General features: G+C 50.4%; 1 protein-coding gene across 1 annotated transcript; it reads right to left on the reverse strand.

Annotated features, from left to right (window-relative positions):
- Positions 1 to 2,478: 2,478 nt before the first annotated feature.
- C12H16orf96 (chromosome 12 C16orf96 homolog) lies at positions 2,479 to 15,516 on the reverse strand. Its single transcript, XM_054994863.1, has 16 exons — positions 15,088 to 15,516; positions 13,944 to 14,048; positions 12,511 to 12,591; positions 11,664 to 11,750; positions 10,461 to 10,608; positions 9,666 to 9,751; positions 8,426 to 8,536; positions 7,360 to 7,434; positions 6,791 to 6,955; positions 6,569 to 6,687; positions 6,186 to 6,248; positions 5,991 to 6,077; positions 5,563 to 5,722; positions 5,082 to 5,181; positions 3,615 to 3,704; positions 2,479 to 3,132 (listed from the first exon to the last, which is right to left on the reverse strand). The coding sequence occupies exons 1-16, from the start codon at positions 15,514 to 15,516 to the stop codon at positions 2,990 to 2,992; spliced, it is 2,049 nt and encodes a 682-aa protein (XP_054850838.1). The 3' UTR covers positions 2,479 to 2,989.
- Positions 15,517 to 15,703: the final 187 nt, after the last annotated feature.

The raw sequence follows: 15,703 nt of genomic DNA on the forward strand, positions 1-15,703 counted from the left end.
AGAAAAGTATCACCTGCATCTGTTGAACTCTGCTAGCCGGAAACACAACTCAACCCTGCAAGAAAGGATCAGATCTCACAGCTGGGAAAATACATTTAGTTGCCAAATCCTTTAAGAATATACCTTCCCTGTGAAGTAGGCTGCTAATAGCCCTGTTTTTATTTAATTTCCAAATTCCCTTTGAATCCAGGCCCACGTTTAAGAAGACAAACTCCATTTGGCCAGTTCACCAGGCAGGCACAGGGTTATGTTCATGCATGACCAAAAGCAGAGATGTTCAGAACTGGCCCAGTCAGGCAGGTGGGAGGGCTGGCCTTTGGGAGCACCCCAACTGTACATCGTAACCAGCCTTTCCCGATGCTAAGCGAGGAAGGATGAATTGCTGTGCCCACTTGGCAAGAAATGTGAACGCACAAAGAACAAAACTGGCAGATGCCAGGCAAGTCCATCAATCCGGGGAAACAAGGCCTGGAAAGCAACCCGAGAACCTGGGAATAGCCCTTTTAAAAGGCAAGAGTGAAGAGCCTCTGTCAGCACACTCTTGCCTTTGGGCCTTTCTGTGCCTTAGCAGGGCAGCCCTTCCTCTGTGCATCCACCTGTTGCATCTCCAGGGCTTTTCCTTACTTGCTTCTGCCCGTTTTGTGTGTGTCAAGGCCTGGCAGCATGAATGGCCCCTCTCCTCCGCCCCCACCATTCCCCCAGCCTGAGGCCTTCAATTCAGCCTGGCCCACTGGCTCCCTTCCTCAAAGACTGAGCCCTTGGTCTCCTGCGCCACCCCCACCCCCACCCCACGGGCTGGCCAGGCAGCATATCCCAACAAAGCTACTCTGAGCTCCAGGGCCAGTGCAGCCCTGGAGGCAGAAAGATGAGGCAGCAGCACCCTACGCTCATGCCCCCATCCCCACCCTGGTGGGTACTGCAGAACCCTTCAGATGCAAAAATACTGCTGGATAGAAGCCTGGAGATCTGGTTTGGGAAGTCGGCAGCATTGCTTCTGGTTGTGCCTTTTAAGTAGACACCCCCCCCTTCCCTACACATGCAGCAAGGCTCTTTTGGGAGGTGGTCTTCCTGGCTTCCTTGTCTAGGGCCTTGTGCAAGAGGACATCTTGTGTAGCAAAGAGGAAGAAATTGCCTTGGCTGGGCAAAGGCTGCCTGAGGTTGGGGGAGAGGAAGGTAGTCCAAGGGCAGTTTTCTCTCCCGCCACCCCAACCCTTTTCCTAGGGGTCTACAGGAAAAGCTTTATTGCCTACTCTTGGGAAGGCCTTGGACCAATTTGCATGCAATCTTTTCAACATCCCTCAGACACGTGATTTTTTTAAAAAAAAAGATTTTTCCTTAATGATGTTTCTTTTTTGTGGATTAAATTCTTTCTGACATTGTGTGACATCTTGGGAGGGGCAGCAGGCAGGTGGTGCCTAAGCAGACCTCATGTCAAGGGGCTACTGGGGGGGCGGGAAGGCTCGAGCTGCTGAGCCAGTCCTTCCACAGAGGGGCTGCGGCAGGGAGGTCCCAAGATCTAGATTTCCACCTGCTCAGCACACTCCTTCTCTTCTCTGTTAGTCCATTTGTGGTAGTATTTTTCTGTGTCCACAGTGACTCCAAAGCAGGTGGTCCCAAGAACTCACAGAGACAGGTTGTTGGACCTCCCCGAGTGGTCTGGGGGTGCCTACTCTGGCCTGGCTGCAGCTGAAAAGAGCTCCAATTGCCTTTTGCCTTGCAGAGAGGGGGAGGGAATGTGTCAAGCAGCCTCCACCCCCACTTTCTGATGGGAGAGGAACGCTGCTGGCTGATCCCTGGCTTGGCTGCCCTACAAAGGCCAAGATCATGGGAGGCAGAGTGGGAAACACCCAGTGCTAGTTGGAGGTATTTTCTTGCCACATGCAAGGCACAGAAAGCAGGCCTTGAAATACCCAAGAAGTTTGTGTCTCCAGTGCAGACCAGCAATGAGTTTTTGAGGGCCACTGAGACTTTGAGAACAAAGGGGGGGGGGTTCAGCGTCCTCGGTTGTGCAGGAAACAAGAGAATTCTTTAGTTGCAGGAGAAGATACATAGCCCAAAGAATACCTGTCATGCCCCCTACCCTTATTACAAAAATTAAAATTTCATCAAAGTCCCTCTGGCATGAGAATTGTGAATTATTTTTTCTTGGGGGGCGGTCTGTGGAAGAGGGGAAAGCCCATGGACCTTTGCTGGTCAGTTGGCTGTTGGTGGGGGGAGCAGGAGCAAGGCCCAGCCACAATCTACAGGTGGCTGGAGTTTGCTTGGGGCTTCATGTCAGCAGCTTGACCCCAGAGGGCCAGCCCCACCAATCAACTGCCCTGCTCTCTGTCTTCCAGCTCTGACCTGTCTGAGCATGCCATACCCAGCAAACGCCAACGGGGCCTGGACAGCAGGCATGGAGGTCGGAGGTTGCACTGTTTCCCCCCCCCCCCCAAAAATGTCTGTAGCAGGATCCACCTCCAGCCACTTAGCAAAGAAAATGATCTTTATAGAGATTTCCTTCCTCCACAAAATCTTGCTCAAGTCCCAGCTGCTTGCAGGGGTGGGGGATGTGGAACCAGGAGCAGTTGCAGAGTCCAGTTTGTCCAGGGGGAGAGTAGCCATTCAGTCCAAGTGCCCATCATGCTGCTGCCAGCTTCTCCTCAGGGCCAAAATCCCACCAGGTGCTTTCCATGGACCCTCCTGGCAGTTGATGAGGGCAGTCTCTTCCTGACCAGCCAACACCACCCTTTGCCAGCCCCCACCTCCATTAGCTGAGGTCAAAAGCAAGGCTGACTGCCAGAAGACACCCTGCTAAGTGTGGGGTTTGAGTCTTGCCCCACTGCCACTGCTGAGACATACCTTGTAGGAGCCTAGAGGGAACGCCCTGGAGCTGCTTCCTGTCATGGCCCTGCTTGCAGGGGGCACCGGAGATTTAATAGGAAAGGGTGAGAGGGGGCTAGAGGGAGGGACAAAAGGTCGGGGAGCTGCCGCTGAGATCACTGGCAGTTCACATGCCTGTAACCCCCCCACCGCTCCGGAAGCTGTGCTGGCTGAGGCTGGTGTTCCCACGGACCACACCATCCATGGTCTCTGGGGTCGGTGGCTGGCGGTGGGTTCCTATTGCAGATCCAATCCGACGGATGGTGGAGGCTGCAGGGGAAAACAAGGATTCTGAGGGCTCCTGCTGTTCCACTAATCTGACCAGTATTTAACAGCCTCAGTGGGGTCTAGTGTCAAAACTCTTGGCAGGGGTGGTGGAAGCAAAAGGGCTGCTGAAGGGCTGAACCAGAAATGAAGGTAACGCGATCTGTCTCTGGCAGAAGACTGACTTGTCTCTTGCATCCTGCACTGTGCTGGACTGGGCCACCTGCTGTTAGGAGGCTGAGGCTCTGCACTCTCCTCACCCAGCCACATCTAAACAGCAGCTCAAGAAATCCAGCAGTGGGGCCAACCATTTACTGCAATTGGCTAGAGAACCCTTTCTGGTCTGCAGATGGGGGGAGCGGGGAGCTGTGCACGCTCTGCCCTATTGCCACGTCAGCACCCATCGCTTCTGGGGGCCCAAGTGCTCCCTCTTTTGTCTAGGTGGAGACCACCAAGGAAGTGTCAGTGGCGGGGGAGGGGGGACTTACAGGCATAGGGTGACACGTAACTGACATGTGCTATGGCTGAGCGGGCCCTCTCCATCCGGAGGCCAGAAGGGGGCCGGGGAGGCTTTATACCTGTAGGGGGAGGAAAGGAACACACAAAGCTGCCTCATGCTGAATCAGACTATTGGTCCAGTCAACATCTTTTTATCAAAGATCCAGAGGAGTTAGCCGTGTTAGTCTGTAGTAGCAAAATCAAAACGAGTCCAGTAGCACCTTTAAGACTAACCAATTTTATTGTAGCATAAGCTTTTGAGAATCAAGTTCTCTTCGTCAGATGCATGATATCATCCATCTGACGAAGAGAACTTGATTCTCGAAAGCTTATGCTACAATAAAATTGGTTAGTCTTAAAGGTGCTACTGTCATCTTTTTATCAACTCTGAACAGGAGCTTCCAGGAGCTGAACAGGAGCTCTGAACAGGGTCTCCCAGCCAGTCCCTTTGCCTGCTCTGCCAAGACCTCGCCTGAAAAGAAATCAGAGCTAGGAGTGAGTCTGGGGTGGTCATATGGAGGGAGTACATACTTGGCCTCCTTGTCAGGGATCAAAGTGCTTGACACTTCCTTATAACAGCCCAGCAAGGGGGGCTGGTCAGATTATCTCCATATCACAGACAGAGGATTGAGAGCAACTGACTTAAGGCCACCCTGTAACTCTGACAGAGGCAAGATTTGAACTGGGGTCTTCCTGGATCCCAGCTCGTTCTCTCATCACATGGCATTCCCTGTCTGTGCACAGCTCTGTTTGGCAGCTGCTTCTAAGGAGGCCTGAGAACTCACTTCCTTCCAGCAACCCAGTGGTGATTCTGAGGACTGCCAGGTATACCCAAACAACAGCACTCTCTCCCCACATTGTACCTGAGCAGGTGCCAAGGAACTGCCCTTTTAGCAGTAGGGCCTTGAAGTCCCCCAGGCATTGCTCCACTAGGGGACCCCATTTCACACTTTATTTTCTCCCTCTGGAATGACCCAACTGTGCCACGTTGACACAATGCATGAGATGGCCACACAAAACTCTCTGAAAGCGACCTGGAGGGGAAAGGGTAGTAGAAAGGAAGCCCACCCCAGCAACATGCCCCGAAGAGCTCAAAGATCCTGTTGCCTGGGACCACCAGGTCTGCAGAAAGTAGCCAGCCAGCTTGCCCAGACCCCGTATCTGGCCTCCTTTGCCATGCTCACAGGGGCAGTCGGAGCCACCTCCCTCCAACGACTTTTCCTTTCTTGGGGGCTTCTAGTCACAGGAACAGATGCACACCACTCACCACTTCCAACTCTACGGAGGAGTTTAGGGACAGTTCCACTTTTCAGAAGTGCTACCTTTGGCTCACTGGCAACAAGGACTACCTCCCCTTGCAGCCATTGCAGGAAGAAAGCATTATGGCCTACGGCTGCTGCCTGGATCCGCAGGCAAGGCCCATGGGGAGACACATCAGCCTGTGTTCTGACCCTCACCTAAGAATTCCTTCTGCACAGCAAGAGTCCGCTCTGCAGTTTGCGCATTCACACGGCCTTTGTAGAGAACGCCATTTACACCCAGAATGTCCACCTCGGCCTAAAAAGAGGTTAGAAGTGCAGGAGATAATGACAGCTATCTGATGGCTGCCCATAAAGACCCATGCCCAACCACCCGTGGACATGTCTTTCACAAGGATGGATCAGAAGTCTATTAGGATATCTCAACAGAACCTCCAGTTCCAGAAGAAGTGCACCTGGAGACAAGCTACAGTAAAAGGCCATCACCTTCATGTCCCCTTTGCAAAGATCTAGTAGGCCACTGCCTGGCTATAGTTAGAAGGTGAGAGGGTGCTATCCATGGGCCTGACTCAACAAACCAATTCTGAAGTCTAGCAAGCAGCCACAGCACCTGCCCAGCTACTTCCCCCTCAGACTCTGGGATCCTGCAGGCACTTGACAGAGCTCATGGGCAGCTCACATTGTCATAAGTAAGGACGGTAGGGTCTCCGTAGGGGTAAAGGGTAGCAAAGTCCTGCGACTTGGACAGTCGCTTGATAGTGCACGTCTGATGGTGAGCTTGGCACTGCCAGCAAGTCTGGGGAGGCTGATTGCTGGTTGCTTCATTTGTCTCCGGGTCCCTGAAAAAGGAAGCCATTAATAGATTGCTCAGCACTGGGACATTTTGTCCTAAAGGGCAACCAAAGAAGCCAGAGGGACAAAACAGCACCCGTGGATGGGGGGGGGGGGCGGGGAAGGAGCAGAGAATGGAAGAGAGGAGCTATCTAAAGAAGCCCGGGGAATGGGACGGGCAGGGTGAAAACAGAACCAAAGAAGCAGCACATGGCTAGTCCAGTTCTAGCCCTCATTCCTGGGGATGTTTAGCTTCTGTCAGGCCAGGCAGCTCACCTTTTTTGCTTCCGTGCCAGGTACTCATAACCATTCGCACTGGCAGGCCGAGGCCTCAGCGTGGCCTTGCGGACCGTCACCAGATGCCTGTAAAACAGGAAATGGGTGGGAGGTGGCCAGCAGGGTCTGCTGCCCCACAGAAGTTCCCTACTGCAGCCTCACCTCTCTCAGCAGCCAAAAAAGTTTGGTACTCACGGGCCGGTCATCATGGTCACTGGCCGGTCACAGGAGATGCACTTCACTCTCTCAAAGAGTTGCCTGCAACACAAACACCAATTGAGCTCATGGGCCTTTTGCCATCTCCCTCCCAGCTGTAATGCATTGCAGGAGAGCTGAGACAGTCACCTTCACTTTGTGGCTTCCTTTCCCCATGACCGCTGAAGGTCTTGGCCAGGAGGCAGAGCACGCTGACCCTTCCCTCCCAGGGCAAGAGGATAGATGCCCAGCACATGCCTGCTGTCTCCCAAGCTCCAGGAAGGGCACAGAAGATCTAGCTGCAGCAGGCGAGCCTGCCAATCTGCCTTGGGCCAGGCACAGCTGTCTCTCTGAGGCATGGCCCTGCCTCACCCCCCACTCACTTCCGAAAGCCAGCCGCACTATCTGCATCAAAGCGAGGGCCCTCACTCAGGTACTTCTTGATGAACTGCCACACTTCCTCCAGCTGCCTGCTCACGGGGTCCAGGGCCATCCGGTCTAGCTGGGGGAGGCAAAGAAGAGCCAGTCCGGGGACAGCAGGTGCTTAGCAGCTCCGCAGAGCAACCAACAACACTCAGAGCTGCTGGGGCTTACAAAAGAGTTACCTTGCCATCCATATCAGCGAAGAGCTTCTCCAAGACCTTTTGCCAGTCCTTGTCCTGGAGGGACATCTTCTGCAGCAGCTCCTGCATCATTTCACTTAGCTGGGCAGTGGCCAGCGTCAGCTCCATGTGGTTCACCTTGGCCTCCAGTGCACTCTTGTCAGCTTTCTGGGGGTGGGGGGTGGGGAGTGGTCAAGCCAGGGCTGCCCAGTGGCCCTAGGGACAAAGCCCCTCATCAGGCCTCCCCAGGACTCTGCATCATCATCAGCAAGCTGAAGTGAGACCATCTGCCAGGACTGTTCCTGGCATGCAGGTAACGAGATGAGGAATCTTTCATCCAATGGACTCTTGATCAAACAGTTGCTGAAGACACAGAAGTCTATCTCCTGCCCTCTCAGTCCGACATTGCTTCCAGTTCAGAAAGCACATGGTCCCAGAGCGCTCATTTTCTTCACAGCCACTGAAGCTGTTAAGTCAGTAAGAGCAAAAGACACCCACAGAGCTGCCCTGCAGGAAGCCCTGCTGGTTCTCAGGGAGCCCCCACCCCATCCCGTGTTGCTTGCTCCACTCACCACATTCATCTCCTCCTGGATTAAGGCTTTGTCAGCTTTTGTGACGTCCAGTTGCTCCAACATATTTTCTATGTTCTGTGGACAGGTGCAAAACCCAGGCTTCACACCAGCTCGTCTGCCCTTTGGCAGATTTCTCCCCTTCAGCTCCAGTGTCAGGGCAAGAGCCCCACGCAGCACCAAGCCCCTTCGAGAGGGGGAGTTTCAAAGGCCTACTAGGCCGCCCCTTCCCAGGACCTTTGGGTGTTCACCCACTATCCACAGATCTGTTGCACATGTGTGTGTCTGGGTGTGCAAACACCCATATGTACTTGAAGAGAGATGGAGACCCTCTCACCCTATCACACCAACTGCAGACATACAAACTGCAACTCTCACCTTCCTAATTGGAAGTAATAGTTTATACGTATTCAAAATTTGGCAATTTTTTCCCTCAAATTCTGAAAACAAACATTTGAATCCCAATTTCAAAATGAGGTACATTTTTTCCTAAAATTAAGGCAACATTCTTATTCTGCACCCTATTTTTCTTGAAATTCTAAAAGCAGCACCTTTCCGGCCAACCCAATTCCTCTGAGTCTTGAAGAATGCCAAATGTCACCACAGAGTGCGGCTGTTCTGAGCCCACTTCAAGCTGCTCAACAACAAGCATGTAAGATGAGTTCTGCTGGATCAGACCAAGAGGTCTGCCTAATTTAGTACCCCGTTGCCAACAGTGGCTAGCCAGACACCAACAGGAAGCCCATCCGCAGGGCAAAAAAGGCAAAAGCCACCGCCACCCCTCCCCCTGTTGCTGGCACCACCACAGCAACTGGACTGGAGAGTTGGACTGCCCCTGAACATGGAGGTTCCATTTAGACATCATGGCTGAGAGCTATTGATTGATCTCTCTGCTCCCTTATTGACTTCGTCCACAGTCTGCCTTTTTCACAGGGACTCAAGTTCCTTGACAGCAGTGTCAGACTTTGGTCAAGCCAGAGGGCTCCCCTCCACTAAAAATGGGCCTGTACTTGGGAACACATTCATAGGACTCCCGCAACATCACCCCTGGCTTGACCCAGACACTCACCTGGATGTTGGCCGCGTTCCTCTTCAGCTTGTCCACCGCATCCTCCAGTTTCTCGCACCGTTGTTTCAGCTTTGGCAACTGATCCAGGATGCCTCTTAGAGACTCCTTCCCCTGAGGGAAGCAAGCGCAGCTGCTGAGTGCCTCCACCATGCTCCACGCCCAGCCAGAGGGCAACCGTATCAGTCCCTGAACCCTTCTCCCACCTCCAGATCTCATTTCCCTTGCTGAGCACAAATTGGGGTGAGAAATGACCGATAGCAATTGAGAACCTCCCATGGTGTGTGACACTCCAGCATGGGCACGGCTATGCATCACTCCACTCAAGGGCCGATTCCAGACGGGCACAAATAAAGCGAGTGCTTTCGCTTTTCCAGCGACCTCACTCGTTAAAACACGTAATGTCCCGTCCCTGCTTACCTCCAGTTCATGGCGCAGTGTTGCGCTCCAGAAGCGGACGGTGTGAACGCCGTATTGCGGGTTTGCACACTTCTGGATGCTTCGTCGCCATGGAGAGGCCCTCCCCTTTACCTCTTTCCTTTGCCGGCTGGCCGGCAACAATATTCCCTTAGTTTTTTTTTTAAACCGGGCACCATTTGCGCAGTTGCACGTTTGCGCACATCGAACTGTGCAAATGCACGCAAATGCACAAATGCACAAAAGTTGACGCTGCATATTCGCATACCTGCACAATTGCGCATTTGCGCATTTGCGCAAAACACGTAATTTTTTTTTAAAAAAAAAACTGAAATGCGAACCAATGAAGGCCGCCGATGTCAACTGTGACGGGGAGGAAACAACCAATCCCGGGTACCTCAGTTGGCCGTGCGAACATCCGGAAGTGGGATGGCACGGCACGCTGCGAGACAAAGCGGATGGAGACGAAACTGAACGTGTGGCCGGTAAGCGATTATTTCCGCAGAAAAACCGCAATTTCTGGCCATCTGGAATCGGCCTAGATCTTCCTCCAGTGGACGAGTTTTATTTACTCCCAATGGGTTTGCTGTATTTGGAGCTCAGCAAGAATATTCTCCTGCTTTAGATGATCATTACTTTAATTTTTTTTAAAAAAACTGTTCTGGTTTTCTCCCATAGATTGTAGCTTGGATCGCTTGCTCGAGCCACCTGGAGCCAGCAGGGGGTGGTGTGTTGATTTGTTCCCATTCTTTGCTAGAGTGGCCCTTTGTGATCTGGACAGCATCAGATCCCCAGCCTATCCTCAGGTCTGTGTTTCCCAAGTCACCTGCTGATCCTGAGTCTCCAGGGCATTCATGCGCTTCAGCAGCGACATCAGTTCTTCACCATGGTCAGCTGGGGTTTCATAATGTTCTGGAAGTGGAGAAGAGGCTCACAAAGGAGCCAAAGGTGAGAAAATCAGAGACAATTCACACAAGGATCAGGAGTTCCATGGAGTCACAGGCACACAGTTATCCAATTCTTAATAGGACCAGACCAAGAGGAAAGGGGACTTCCTTCTTCCCACACTATTTTCCAAGCCTGAGAGGCATGGGGAACTGCTATTTTCTCCACTGGGAAATCTGCATGTATGGACTGCTGCAGGGGGAGCAAATACTGGCTTCCCCAGGACAGTTTCAGGTCAGGAAAAAGGCGTGCAGGGAGAGGCCAGCCGAAGCCCCTTCTCCAGACATGCTGCGGTCTCATTCAAACGTGGACCCCTTTGCGTCTGGGTAACACAAATTTCCTGGCACACGTTGGATCCAAAGTCTTCCTGGAGGTCATGAGGACACTGCATCATGTGAAGCAGCAATAAGAGCAACTCGGAGCATGCACTAAAAGCGTTTCCTCTGGGGTGACTAAGGGGAAGGGACTTGGCTTTTTGCCACCTGGGTCCACTCCAGACTAGCCCTTCTTCCAAGATCTTGGAGTTGGGGGGGCAGGGGAATCCCATATTCTCTGCTACTCCCTGCTGGCTGCTCTGGGTGGATCTGAAGGGGGCAAGCTTCATTGGGCATTATCTCTGTCCCTGCACCCTCCCACTGCTCCTCCCCATCCTCTGCCCTGAGTCCTACCATCTCACCTAGCAGCTCTGCTTGGCGCTTAAGCTGCTCTTCCAACTGAGTAACTTTGGCTGTGAGCTCCTTGTGTTTCACAGGCAGCTGCCCCAAAGAACCGAGCATCTCCTTGGATGATCTGTCTCTGGCCTCTCTCTCCACATCTGGAAAACTCTGCAACACAGTTATATACACACTTATAGAGGGTCTGAGGAAGGGTATCTGTTGAGATCTGCATGCAGTGTGCTCTGAAAAGGACCCCCACTGTGCCCTACTGCCTACTGTCTTCAGAGTTTCTCGAGAAAGAACGAACCAGGCTGTCAGGCAGAGTAAAAAATTAGCCTCCCAGCTATCTTTCCACACTTGAGGGAAGGAGAGGCACTCAGCTACCGATTCACCCAATTTTCCTTGCTCCAAGTGATTACCTCAATACTGTCTGGATGCTGCAAACTCGTTCCTGCACATTTTCAGTATAACCGAGTAGATAACTCTTTTGGTTATGGAAGCTGTGAGTTCAAAGCCTGAGTTTAATCATGGCTTCAGTTTGTCATGATTAAACAGGCTCAGTTTTCCCAGCCCCTGCCCGTCGTGTGTACATTTGTCAACTTTGTTGTGCTCTGGATTTAAGATTCCGTTAGATCACCACTCATTCAAGACAAAGCAATGTTTTATTTTCTAGCCCCTCAGGCTAGAAAACATGGAAAATCTCTCAAAAACACAAGTGGGATTTCTTGTCATGGGGGCACAGCTAGGGCACGATGAGTACTTAATCTGGCACCTGTTCTATGCAGCACTGAGCACAAGAGCTGTTCCTACTTTAGCTTCTCCAGTTCCTAACAATACTTTGCACAGCACAAAAAGGAAATAAGGTCAGTCTGGGAATGAGATAGCCAGTGCCCATGAGCAGCAGAGAAAAATGTGGGGCAGTGACAGCCAACATGTCAAGGGGTGATATCATTAAATTATGTAGGGGGAGTGGGATTCTGATGGGCCCACCTGGGCAGTCCAGACAGACTGCATCTGGCACCCTATCACTTTTGCCAGGGCAGGAATAACTCCTGTTTTCTTAAACAAAATACTTCCAAAAACTTGCATAGTGTGAACAAAAAGGTCACAACGTTCAAAGCCAGTTCCTCACTGCGCACGCACCAGCCCCCCTCCCCACAAAAGGAGACAGCTACCTTTCTGTAGGCCTGCCCTGCCCCCCCAACCCTGCACCGCCCACCCACCTTGCCCAGAAGCATTTCACAAAGAGAACTCCACTGCACCAAGTCCGAGAAGTCTGACAATGAGCTGGTCGTTGTCTTCACGTGGCCCTGCAACCAGAAAGGAGGAAAGAAGATAAGCGTTTTAGGAGGAAGACGATTTGGCCAGCCAGCTGTCAACAATGTTTGATGTTTGTTTCCACTCTTTTGGGTTCTGTGCTGGCTCTAAGACTCCACTGGGCTTCACGGCATGTCCTCCCACTGGCCACACCAGCTGCTTCCAGCACGCTTGTCTGCCATCCTCCTTCTCCTCTCTCTTACGCCCCTTCCACAAGGAGTTTCCCTCCTCACCAACTCTGCCCCAATAACTCCCTGCTTCATTCTCTGCCCCCCTGCACTCCCGCTGCTGTTGCAGCTTTTCGATCACCCCCAGATGAGGCACATTCCAAAGGAATTCCTCTGAAATCATGGCCACCCCCAGCACTGTTCACACAGGCAGGGTAATCGCCAAGAAATGATTTTTAAGGTATGGAGGAGATTCGCTCCTTTTCTTGAGTCATTATGGAGTGTGCCAAATAAGAAATATGTAATTAAGATTAGAATATTTCTGAAAGAAGGCAGGGCTGCAAACTGCAGGCACTAGGAGAGAAGACGGAAGGGGCAGAAGGATAGCAGGGGATCTGGGGAGGGGGGGTCCAAATGGCCAGGGTGAACTGTCAGTGGGTCAGCACTTGACAGATCACAGACACTTGGAAAAGGGAGGTGGGCAACCTTAAAGCCTTCTTCTGGACTGGCCTTCCCTGGCTCCAAGGCAGGGGCTAAGCTGAGGCCAAGGAGCCCAGCACATGTGCCTGTTTGGGGGCTAACTCACCATTTGCTGCCTGATTTCCTCCAACGCTTTGGCCTGATTATCCAGCTGTGCAAGTTGTTCCTGTATTTTGTCGATATTAAGCTGATAATGAAGAGATGATATATCAGTATATAATAAAGTGAAGAAAGAGACTGTGCGTGTGTGCATATACACGTGCATAGTGCCTTCTGAACATCTACAGTCAGACCTAACTTGTCTGATGTGGAAGAGGCAGGCAGGCATTAGCCCTAGCCGGCTCTCTTTGAGACTGTTTTTGGATTCTGAAAACTGGTTCACCCCAAGTGATGTGTACAGCAAAGGCCTGCAGGGTTACAAACAGGGGCTGGTCAACTTTTAGACGGAGTTTATATGAAAGAAAGATGAAAGAAAAAGAGCTATTATAACAGCTGCAATACCACATAAAAAGCTTTGTTGTGCAATTTTTTGTTAATAAACTATATGTCTGAGAAATTATGTGTTGCTTCAATTGTTGCTTAGAATACATAACTGGGGCTCAATTCAGTTTTTTTCTTTATCACATTATTTCTAGCTTCAGTATATAACAGAAAAGGGAACAATTTGTGATGTATTTTATCCATTATTATGATTTCTCAAATTTTGTTGCACCAAGCAGAAATCAAGGGGAGATTCTCCCTGCCCCAATCTTCCAACTATTTCTAATTTGGCTGCTACTATGAGTAAGTTTATTAAGTTCTTTCCTAACTGGAAGTATCTGTTTATCAGTTAAAAATCCCAATAACATTGTTTTGGCTTGGAAGGGAATGGAGCAGCAGCCTGTGGTCTGTTGAATATGGTATTTAATTAAATTCCACAAACATCGAGCTTTATTTGCTTACTTTATACCCCACTTTTATATTCCACTTATATACACCACATTTATAACCCACTTTTCTCCCCAATGGGAACCTAAAGTGGCTCATAATCTTCTCCCTTTCTCCATTGTACCCTCACAATGGATACAATATGAGAATCTGTTATTCGCCCAGGGTTACCCTGTAAGCTTCCATGGCAAAATAGGGATTTGAACCCAGGTCTCCAGATCCTAACACAGCAGTCTAGCCATCACTCTAACTACTACACTATGAGTGAAATCCTAAGCAGAATTACTGCAGTCTAAATGGGCTTAGATTGCTTAGGATTTCACTGTAAGTGTAGTAAAAAGTGCCTGTTTTTAGTGTTTGTGAATATGCTGCACATCATCTAGGGTTAAATATCATCATGTTACAAAGTTTGAAATGTAGGTATCTTATATTGGTACAAGAAGAATGGGTTGGACAATATAAAAAACCACAATTCTAAATCAGCAGGCAAGACAAAATATTTTCTTCATTGATATACATAATTATGAGTTGTACAGTACAAGGTTCTCCTCTGAGGACAACATGTGAAATGAATGTGTCCATTTTTCTTGGAGCTGTCTGGGGGCTACTCACTTTCTGTAAGTCGACTTTCAGATGCCTCAGCTCTTCCTTGAAGTTGTGGGTGCTGGCTTTCAGAGCACAGATGTTGTTCAGCAAATCCTGCAGAGTGTTCATGGCCTAAATGGGGCAGGGCAAGAGAAAATGGTGGCTGAAGTCTTACTCAGAACCAGGGGGTCTAGCAACTGGCCCCAGCCAAGTGGAAGGAAAGGCCCAGTTGTGGTACCAGAGACCGAGATTCCAAATGGCACCATTAGAGGCTTTCTGGGCAGGGATGGAGAGTGTGCTTGACCCTTCCGCCCATATTATTGTTCTGCAAAGGTAAGCTAGCAGAAAAGCCTTCTTCTGCTGTAGCTGATCCAACAACTTCTATTATCCTGATGCAGATGGGGGTAAGTTTGGAAATAGGGTGTAGATAAAAAAAGTACATTCCAGTTTCTTGTCTTGGCTCAGGGACACACAACAGACTGCTGTGGACTTGGGGATGGAGAAATCTAGAATGTCATCTCAAAAAACTGATATTTTCCAAACAGAAGATGAGTCAATCAAAATGGATCAGATACGTATGAATGCAATATATAAAAATGACTGCAGTGGATGGAAAGAAGGGGTTGCTGTTGCAAAGCAAAGGAGTTTTGTTCTGTGCTGGGGACGTGGAAGAAAAGGTGGGGGCAGTCTAAGAACACAGTGGTAGGACCAAAAAGTGTGTTGTGATCGGGGGGGATCCCTCTGGCTCCTAAAAGTCCACTGTCCCACATCACTTATCTACCTAATAACATCCAAAATGCTAACTGCCAATATTTTTTAAAGCCCTCTGGGGTGGTGGGCTAGCAGCCACAGGAGGATGAGGCAAGGAAACTACTATGTAGCTACTCTGCTGTTGATGTCAACGTCTTTGCATGTTTTCCATTTGAGCCAATCCCATCAGTACTTTAATCCCACAAGCATAGAAGTAGAGTGTGTATTTCTGGGTCCTTGTGGAAATTCCATGTGGACAAGTTCAGTCTCTACAGTTATCATCCTGGCTACTACATGTTTGTTCTGCACACTCAAGTGGGGAAGGGGGAGGTGGCAGGGAGGAGGTGCAGGTGAAACATGGCATGGACTTGAAGGGAAGGAGGCTGACTTCCTTGCTTCAAAAAGAGGGTGCCTCACCTACCTTGGACATTCCTTCCTCATTCATTTCCATCTTCTTCTTCAGCTGTATCAGCTGCCACATGTCCTGGGCAGGATTGGCAAATATGCCATCCTGAGAACGGACCAGCAGTTCCTCAGTGGAGGGTGAACCATTCAAGAACTGGAGCTGCTTCTCTATCAGGACAATTCTGTCATGCATCTGGTGGAAGATCGAACTGGACCTCCTCACTGGTGGGTCTGATTCAGAAGTTGCTCTAGAACCAATGATACTTGAAGGTGGCTTGAGAAAGTCTTGCTCATCCTCAGAAATTTCTTTCTTCACATCTTGCAGATTTAAACGTTCCAGCATGCTGTGTAGTAAGAAATGGAGGGCATTGAAATTGACATTGCCCAGTTCTGGTGTCCCAATAGCCAGGTTGACCAGCTCAGCAAAGGTGAGAGTCTGGCTCATCTTCCTTTCAGCTGCTGGCTTGGTAAAATGAGAGTCCTGTCCCTGGGAGGCTAACCACAGACCGTTGCCTTAGAGAGAGAACTGAAACACACCCTAATATGTTCAAAGCCACAGTCACCACCACGGTCTGAGGACAGCAGCCTACAGCTCCGAGTTCTGCCTGGCATGGAAAGTTTCTGCTGGTTGC

This window comes from Eublepharis macularius, chromosome 12 (assembly GCF_028583425.1).
Source record: "Eublepharis macularius isolate TG4126 chromosome 12, MPM_Emac_v1.0, whole genome shotgun sequence".
Classification (NCBI taxonomy): Eukaryota; Metazoa; Chordata; class Lepidosauria; order Squamata; family Eublepharidae; genus Eublepharis; species Eublepharis macularius.

What these genes read in the sequence shown, in the direction of transcription:
- C12H16orf96 (XM_054994863.1), bottom strand. Translation starts at nt 15,516, where the DNA reads ATGAGCCAGACTCTCACCTTTGCTGAGCTGGTCAACCTGGCTATTGGG. An exon ending in TCCAGGAGGAGATGAATGTG is followed by an intron (nt 6,956 to 7,359) that starts GTGAGTGGAGCA and finishes CCCCACCCCCAG; the next exon opens with AAAGCTGACAAGAGTGCACT. An exon ending in TTACGTGTCACCCTATGCCT is followed by an intron (nt 3,133 to 3,614) that starts GTAAGTCCCCCC and finishes TTTCCCCTGCAG; the next exon opens with CCTCCACCATCCGTCGGATT.